Source organism: Bos grunniens, chromosome 4 (assembly GCF_055505025.1).
Source record: "Bos grunniens cultivar Pamir isolate PY7600 chromosome 4, Bosgru_T2T1.0, whole genome shotgun sequence".
Lineage (NCBI taxonomy): Eukaryota > Metazoa > Chordata > Mammalia > Artiodactyla > Bovidae > Bos > Bos grunniens.
In genome coordinates, this window is record NC_141168.1 from 74,737,047 (window position 1) to 74,746,360 (window position 9,314).

The 9,314-nt window shown below is 42.8% G+C and overlaps 1 protein-coding gene across 20 annotated transcripts in view; it reads right to left on the reverse strand.

Annotated features, from left to right (window-relative positions):
* The window catches only part of LHFPL3 (LHFPL tetraspan subfamily member 3), a 696,681-nt gene extending 689,141 nt beyond the window's left edge, over nucleotides 1–7,540 (reverse strand). For 18 of the 20 annotated variants that reach the window (XM_086397025.1, XM_086397020.1, XM_086397026.1 and 15 more), the window contains exon 1: nucleotides 6,925–7,528. In XM_086397025.1, coding sequence (XP_086253151.1) covers nucleotides 6,925–7,363 — 439 coding nt within the window. In that variant the 5' untranslated portion in view covers nucleotides 7,364–7,528. Of the gene's footprint in view, nucleotides 1–6,924 lie in introns of all 20 variants that reach the window. The other 2 variants (XM_086397021.1, XM_086397030.1) reach the window with 2 other exon arrangements.
* Nucleotides 7,541–9,314: the final 1,774 nt, after the last annotated feature.

Genomic DNA, 9,314 nt, shown 5'->3' on the forward strand with positions numbered 1-9,314 from the left:
TTCTCTTGCAAGCTACTCATTCTTCTGTTTTATTTTAGTAGAAGCAATGAGAAATGTGCTCAAGATTACACTTAGGACAATTTAACAAGGATAGTGCTGTGATCCTGTGCAGTACATGTGTCACAGAATTGTAATCATAATTTGAGAGCTGTATGATAATAGTTGCATAAACATGTAGGATGCTGGGGGAGGATGGTTTGCTTATTTCTTTTCTTGAAATGCCCTGGTGACTTTTCATAACAGCTTTATGTTTAAATCACCAAATAACTTATCTACTATTTGCCATGTGAACCAGCCTCTTAGCTTTCTGTTGTCGGTAATATCTTCTTGTTATTATTAAGAATAAAGGTCAGTTTCTTAGTCTTTCCTCATATCAAATAAAAACTCCAGTTGACTCATTATAAGGAAAAAAATCACATTAATGAAAGTTTGTGTTGACCCTCAAAGTTCATATATATCATGGAAATTATACTTTAAAACTTTCCCAATTATCATGCTATTAAGCCCCCCAATTAGAATTCTCCTGGAGAGTTCTTTGCTTCATGCCAGTGTGAGATGAAGTTCTCTCTACTCCTGTCCCCATGGTTTATCTCCTCACACCACACACAGAAGGGCACTGAGCCACAGGCTGCAACTACAGCTATATGCTCTGCTAGGTTTGGGTCTGTTTGTTTTCATCTAAAATTTTGCTCACTTTGAAAAGTCTCTAAAGTAAAGATATAAAATGTAATACACTGGCCTGGCAATCTGGATTCTTTTTACTGCATGATATCGTCACACCAAACATAAGCACCAATCACTAAAAATTCATTTTCATATTAATCATCTGATACAATGTTCTAGTTATGTATGTATACATATTTACTATTTATAAAAAATACATAAGCACCTTTTTAACATTTTGACAATGGAAAAAAGCTTTTACATGTACATGTAGCCTCACACCAAAGAAAATACCTAATAAGATATGATATGGGTTATATAGGGCCCATTATTTCTCACAAATGTTTGCTTAAAATCTCACAGTTATAAAAATTCATTTGATATTCACATTACTTATTTTCCAACATCTCTTCAATTCTCACACTACATAAAAGCAAAGAAAAAAAGTTTCAAAATTCTCATTTAAAACCATTTTCTTGTAAGTTTGGCTTGGCAGATCGAAAATTCTTGTAAGTGAAATATGTTGTTAGAAAATGAAAACCACCTTTCCTGAGGGTACACATTCTTCTCTGCATCTGGGGGAATATTTGAAATGCTCTAGCGGAGGAAAACCCCTCCTCAGGGCCATTCCATAACTCTGAACTTTGGATGGATTAGGATCTCTAAGAGGCAAGACCTTACTTTGTCATATGCTCTGCTACTGCTGCTGCTGCTAAGTCACGTCCGTCGTGTCCGACTCTGTGCGACCCCATAGACGGCAGCCCACCAGGCTCCCCTGTCCCTGGGATTCTCCAGGCAAGAATACTGGAGTGGGTTGCCATTTCCTTCTCCAATGCATGAAAGTGAAAAGTGAAAGTGAACTCACTCAGTCGTGTCCAACTCTTTGCGACCCCATGGACTGTAGCCCATCAGGCTCCTCTGTCCATAGGATTTTCCAGGCAAGAGTGGAGTGGGTTGCCATTGCCTTCTCCTGTCATATGCTCAGCACCAGCCAAATGGTGAAACCTGGTGACTGTTCTGAACTTGAATAAATCCTGACCTTGCCTATTCAGAGTTCCGCCATTGAGCTCTGCACATGCTGGGCCACACAGCTGAGCAGGCCTGCATATCCCAGAAGAGCACATCTACAATGATGCCCAAAATTATGAAAGGAAAGCTTGGAAGACATACCCTCTTCTCCTGTGCTGACTGCTCCTACAGGCGTGTAAGGAAATTCAATATGGAACTCTTATGAAAGAGAGTAAGTCTTTCATAAGTCCCCTCTTATGAAAGAAAGTCTAGCCTTTTGATTCTTACATAAAACCTCTATTTTTAATAACATGATATTTTTTCATGAGAAACTAAAAGGTAAGGGGAAATTTGCTGGATCCTAATATATAATTGATTGTATCCCAGCATTGTAATAAAGATCATTACCTATGCATCAGAAAAACCCTTGATTTAGGAATAAGCTCATCATAAATTAGGCCATCAAAAAATTCTGGAAGAATTCCTTTAGTGCAGTTACTGCTGGGGTCACAAATCCAAGAGAAAAATGAGTATCATGGCTTTCAAAGTATATGGTATTATTCACTTCACAACTTGGCATGTGGCACATTTTAAGTAACTTCCTTTTTTTTCCATTCTTCATGCCATTAATCATTCATTTTTTAATTCATTAACTCAACAAAAATGAATACCTATTATGTGCTATACATATACATACTACTGTGTGACAAGATACAGCAGTAATAATAACATAAGAACAGTAACCCTACCTATTGGCTCAGCTGGTAAAGAAACCGCCTGCAATGAGGGAGACGTGGGTTCAAGCCCTGGGTTGGGAAGATCCCCTGGAGAAGGGAAAGGCTACCCACTCCAGTATACTGGCCTAGAGAATTCCATGGACTACAGTCCATGGGGTCGCAATGAGTTGGACACAGCTGAGCGACTTTCACTTTCCCTATGTACTGAACACTGTTCTCCTATACACCTTGGCTTATTTAATCCTTGCAGCAATCTCCTGAGGTAAGTACAATTATATGCTCACCTTGCAGATGAGCAACTGAAGTACAGAAAGGTTAATTCCCTAGGTCATATAGTGAATGAATACCAGAGCAAGGGTTCACATCTACCTCTTTTTACTCCAGTGTCCATGATCTTGACCACTATGATATATGAGAAAAGGACATGGGTTTGTAGAACTTTCAATGTACTGGAAAAGACAGACATTAAACAAATAAACACATTTGTAATCCCAAATGCTGATAAGATATACAAGAAAAGAGCACAGTGCCTTGAGATAGGATGGCATAACAATGCCAAGGCTCTTCCTGCTGCCTAAGAAGTATGATAATTACCTATGGTGATTCTCAACTCACCAAAACAGCAAAGGTATAAAACTGAAGAATGCAAGCTGATTAAAAAGACCTGGGGAAAAACTAAGACTGGGAAGCTGGGGAAGGTAAGTAAGCAATTCAGTCTTCAATCCTTGCCATACTTGCTATACAATCAAGGCTCACTATCTTGGAAGCCCTTCTTGTTGGTACAATTCAGAATGACTAGCGACAGGGATCTGGTGAATGCAACCCCCCCCCTTCCCATCTTACCCCTCCCAAATACCGAAATCCAATCAGGATTAGGTGCTCCTTCTTCCCAGGTGAAACCAAGACCCTCCTCATCTGCTATATTCCACCAAAGTTTATGGTAGATGTCTAAAAATTTCAAATTCTGCCTCAATGCTTTAGCTTATTAAAAAAAATAAAGATGGAGAAGGAAGGAAATAGCAACCCACTCCAGTATTCTTGCCTGTAAAATTCCATGGACAGAAGAGCCTGGCAGGCTGCAGTCCATGGGGTCACACATGCAGGAGAGGGGCTGGAGGGAGATGGGTTGGGAGCAATAAACAGAGGAAGAACTAAAAAGGAAAAGAAAAAGAAAGATCTCATTGGCTTGTAATTGGTAAAACTTGCATTTCTGAAAATAAGATAATGGCTTATAGTCAACAAAACAAAAAATCTCCACCTTTACGAGACTTGGCTATTAACAGACTTGGAAACAGAGACTGAAATACTGATTTGAAAACAAAAACATGAAATCAGAGAATCACGCTCCCAGGAAGACAAAATCCCCTTTCCATTCAGATTACAAAAAAAAAAAAAAAAGATTTGGACTTTATTGCCCTTCTTGCCAATTACAGATCTACCTCTTTTATTAGTAGAGAAATTAAAAAAAAAAAGAAACATCTCTCTTCTCAAGAAATTTCCTTGTGGATTTGGGGAATTTTTCACCTCTAATTGTTATTATTTATTTTACACATTATTTTTATGTCTTCACTCTTTATGTTAGGCACAGTCCCTAAGTATAGGATTACATCTTGAAGAAGTGTGACATATTAGCTCCTAAGTCTGTAGTTTCACTCCACTGAGGTTAATGATGATTCAGAGGGGAGAGGGAGAGGGAGAGGGCAGGTGTTCATAATAGCACCATTAATTATGGTCGTTTCACACATCTAGGTAGAAAGCAACATCATTTTCAGGTCCAATAAATTAAGTATATTTTCTAGTTCATTGTTCAGAATCATAAAAGAATAATTCTTGATGTTGTATTGCCACAAGAAAGTCTTCTGCTTTCATCTTAGTGTATTATTTCATATGGGATATTATAGTCTACCTGGCTCTGATTTATGAGGTTACTATATTAAAATGCTTAGATAACTAAATACACAACTTAATAATTTGACTTCCAATGAAGGTTAAACAGTCTCTGATAAGCAAATGGCACATTAAGTCTCATCTTTAATAGTTAGCAAATTACACTTGAGAGAACTAGGTAAATTATAAGAAGGCTTCTTAACATTAAAGAGGAACAGTCTAAAGGTGAGAAACTAAACTTTGACAGTAATTTACAATTATGTCAAATATATTGTTAGTATTGAGACTTTTGTAAAAAACCTGAAAAGGACATTAAATGTGACTTTCTTCAGAAATACCTTCTTTATCCCATCTTTTAAAAAATCTGTGAATACAACTGATTTTAACTCTTAATATAATTGACTTTGAGTCATAATCAATTCTTTAACTAATATACTTCATTAATAAATAAAATTATGTCCTTCGGTGGTTTACCTAGAAATAAAATACCATATAAACGGCAAATAAGTGCCAAGAACTTAAGGATCTGGATTTATCTGAAAAAGAAGTAAACATCCTTATAGCTTCATCAGTACAAAGGTTATCATCACATTTTACACTGATATATGGGAAACAGGATAGCATACTAATGTCAAATTTCTGAAAACATGACATCACATTTCACTACTGCAGAATAAATGTTTTTTTTTTTTTTTTGTATTCTCTTCCAGGAAGAGAAAAGAAAAAAACATCGTAATAGTTGCAATTTGTATTAACTTCAAAGCTGGGAATTCTTTCCCGGAGATAGTTTACTTTCTTTCCTTTTTAAAACAACAATGTCAGCTTAGACACAAAATCTCATAAAAGTAAAACATCTTGTAATATGTTGAGAAATCACCCACAAATCACTTTCAGACCTTTGAAAAAACAATCTAATTTGAATCACCAGTCTAAATAGGTCATTTAACTCAGAAAAATTAAAATTAGAAAAAGAATTGACCCTGTATAGCTAAAGCATCTGCATCCTCAATGTCCTGCTGTCTTCAAAGTCAAACCAGAGCTAAGTGTCAAGAACAACAATAATATATTAATTTATTCCAAATCTCAAAGTTAGTCTGCTCTTGAGATGGCCATAAAAGACATTATATAGAAAAATCATGGGGAGGGATGCTTGAAGAAGTTGAGAGTGGAAGTACAGAAGAAAAGCAGAAAACTCTATATTTAAGAATAACAGTGTATGTATACGCGGGGCCGGGTCTCTACTAGTGAGACCCCCTTTCACATGCATATGTTCACATTCTATGGCAAATGGAAATCAGCTGCAGCACACTTAACACAAAGCAAATAACTTCCAAACAAGTTTATTCTCCCACAAGCTTCTCCTATAGTTAACTAGCAGCATAAGATCATGAACCTTAATGCTCTTGTCTGGCACCCTTCAGAACTTAATCAGCCTGTAACATTCTGGTAAACACAGGTATCAAAGCCCTACTCCCTAGAAAACCTTCCCAGGCATAGGAAAAACTACAAAATCTTAAAGGTAACGCCTTTAAAGAAGGAGAACAATAAACTAAAACACAAATGAGAATGTGGCTGCCTGAGATATCCTCTGCTTTTCCAACCAGATCATCCATAACATCAAAAGGACCCCCACCATACTGGAACAAGAAGGTGTCAAGTGTTGGAGGATGGAGTCTACCTTTAGAAGGCAGGGCATCGAAGGTGGCTAGCAGAAAGGGAATCTCTGCTGGAGGCAGAGAAAGGAGTCAGTTTCAGGACTCTCCAGAGCCACCAGGAAATGCACCCTCCGTCTCTTTTGGGGTTAAAAGTAACTCGGATGCTCAGAAAAAGTACTTTCACATTCTCCAACTAGCAACAATCTATCATCCATAGTCAGAGTGATCAGAGACACCAAAGAAACAAGCTTTCCTCTGTGTCCATCTTCCTAAAGCCACTTCCTCAAAACTGAGATGTTGAGAAATCTTGATTCCCTCAAGATTTCTGTTTAAGGATGGAATGGAAGGACCTTTGCTCTGACAAGGAAGCAAACAGAAGACTTGACATTGGGGAATTACAAAGGAACATCCTACGGTACAGTTTTCTTAAACGGGTAAATCCAAAAACAGAATTCGGGTTTATTCACCTCCAGACTGATGATAAAAATTTTATAACTTCCTGGGACAGAGAGAAACAACTTCACTCTAGCCCCCAACCCTAATCACGCTCAGAAAGCAATGACTGAAACAGTCCTAGAGAGGGACTGAGCAGGCTGACCCTCCTTCCACTACAATCGCTCCAAATCCGCTTTTCGCCTGTCAGCCCCTCTAGTTTCTCTGCTCGCGCCTTAAGCGGCCGCTTCCTCTCCCCACCTCGAGTTCTTAGCGGACTCGGCCCAGCAACCGCCCTGCCCCTGACGTGTCCCTCTGGGTGGCGTCCCCCGCACTTGGGAGGTTCTCGAAAGCCCCAGTCTAGGCGCTGATGCTGAGGCTGAGGAACCCTGGGGGTTCCAGCCTCCCAGGGCTCCCGCCAGAGCGGATTAAGTTGCTCGGCCCCCAGAGGCGCGCACTGCCCGCGTCGGTCCCACTCCCGCCCCTCCCGGGCTCCCGCGCCCCGGGTCCCCCAGCCTCCGCTGAGGTGAGCGCGCACTCACCGGAGGTGAGCTGCATCCAGGCACAGATCTTGTACACCGTAGCCGTGTTGCAGAAGAAGAAGAGGGTAAAGCAAATGATGCAGGCAATGATGAGCATCATGGAGAGGCCGATGAAAAAGGAGGCGGCTTTGAAGGCGCCCGAGGGCAGCGTGGAGAAGTCCGTGAAGCTGCCCCTGCAGGTCAGCTCCCGGGAGAAGCCGTTGCCGATGCAGTAGTGGAAGAGCCCGAAATAGCCAGCTTGCGGGGTGTCCACGCCGTCGCCGATCCAGTAGGGCTGGATGAAGCACACCACGTTGACGATGGCAAAGCAGATGGTGAAGATGGCCCACAGCACGCCGATGGCCCGCGAGTTCCGCACATAGTTGGTGTGGTACAGCTTGGCAGCCTCCTGAGCCGGGAGCATCGCGGCGGCGGCGGCAGCGGCGGCGACTCCGGGCATTCTCCCCCTCCTCCTCCTCCTCCTCCTCCTTGTCCTCCGCCTCCCCCCCGCCTCTCCGCGCTCAGGAGACACACTCACCGAGCCGCGCGAGCTGCAACTCCCCTGCCTCCTCCTCAGCCCAGTAGCGCCAGTTTCAGAGTCTGCATCCTCGCTCCCGGAAGGAGGGCGGGGGAGCGCCGAGCACCCCTCCGGATCGCCTGGCACAGCCTCCCGGCCCCCCTCCCTCCCTCCCTTCTGGCCGGGGCTCCAGCCCTCCTCACCGCCCTCCGCCCCTCTTCCCGCCGCCGCCGATGCAGCTGCAGCCGCTGAAGGCGGCAAATCCAGCGCGCGGCGTCGCGGCGCGCGAGCTCCGGCGCCCCTCCAGCCTTCCGCCCCTCGGCGACCCTGGGACGCCCCTCGAGTGCCGGGCGTGGGCCAGGGAAGCTGGCCTTGAGTTGCAGATGGGGGAACCTTAGAAGAGGGTGGGAGCACCCACAGGGATCCCCGAGGCGATCCCAGGATCCCGGTTGGGGTTGGGGGCCGGGCGCCGAAGACTGATTTTGGAAGACTTTCAAGCACCGCACAGCAACGTGCTTCGACCTCTGCATCTTTTCAGGCGTACGAGGGGCAACGTGGCAGGTGAAGGCGAGAGAGGCCGAAGGAAAAGAGACGTGCTGCCCCAAGAGAATACCTGGTGACAACCACAGAAAGACTGCCCCTGGCTAACTCCTCGACGGGGTGGAGACAAGTTGGGCAGGAGCCTGGCAGACAATAACGTAAAAGACACACCTCATGAGTAGTCTCATACCACCTAAGCTGGACTTATTTCTTCTTGGCATTCCCATTCCCTCCGCCCCCATTGGGTCAGACGAACCGACGCTTATACTTTCCTTTAAGTAAGGTCGCTTCCCCCATAAATTCTGCCATAAATGGGGCCTGTGGGGCATAGAAGTGACTGTGTCACCGAAATGTATAGTTTTTCTCAAAACATTGGTTATTTTGGCCAGTGTTCTACTTCTTATACAAATATTCATTGGCACATATTTTGTGCCCAGGCATTAGGCTGCGTGCTAAGGATACAAAGCCACAGCAGATGGTTGTCTTCTTTCCCTGTCCAGGTATTTCTTCCTCCCCCGCAACTAACCAGAAAGTTGTTTTCAGAGTAATTTCCTCTGAATTATCCATGTATAATCCCTTACATTTTCATGTGGCATTACTGTTATACACCCCTACTTGGTGCTGTTTCCTTAGCTTAATGTTTTTCCTTTCCAGACTTTCTATTGCTCTTTTAACAGTCCCTGCCTTTTAAACTCCTTTATTTCCATTTGTTACTCTTTTGGTTCCTTCTGACTATGAGATGAAACCCGTAACCCCTACACAAAACAATGAAACCAGAATGTTCAATAGCAGCCTCAGATACGGGTAACAAATCATTTTGAACCCTATGATCACTGAATACTCTGAGCAGAAAGGAGGGGATTCTGTTAGAATTTGATCCTTAAATCTACACTTAATTGCACACCTTACTATAACCCAAAAACATATGTAAGCTCCTTGACACCGTCTTGCCATTATGTCCAATCTGCCCAGCTTCTTCTTAGAACAGTGAAAGACGTGAGATACCAGGTGGAAAGTGAAGTTAGCAGGAAGAGGTAAGAACACTTACTAATATAATGGTTCAGTTTGGAGGGGTGGCTGCTCAACAAACAGGAAGGAAAGCTCCAAAAGGTATTCAGCTACATAGATAGCAGTTATGTGGAAGAGGGGTCATACCCTAAGCGGTGAAGAGCAACCACGCCCCTCATCTATTAACCTGAAGATTTGAGATTTTATGGGAAGAGAAAGGGGAGTTTGTGGAAATAAGGGTATGGGACACAAAAGCTAATGAAGGAATTGAAACTAGATTTAAAAGTGTGAGTGTTGAGTACTGGAATTTTGGACTTCCCTGGTGGCTCAGATAGTAAAGAACCTG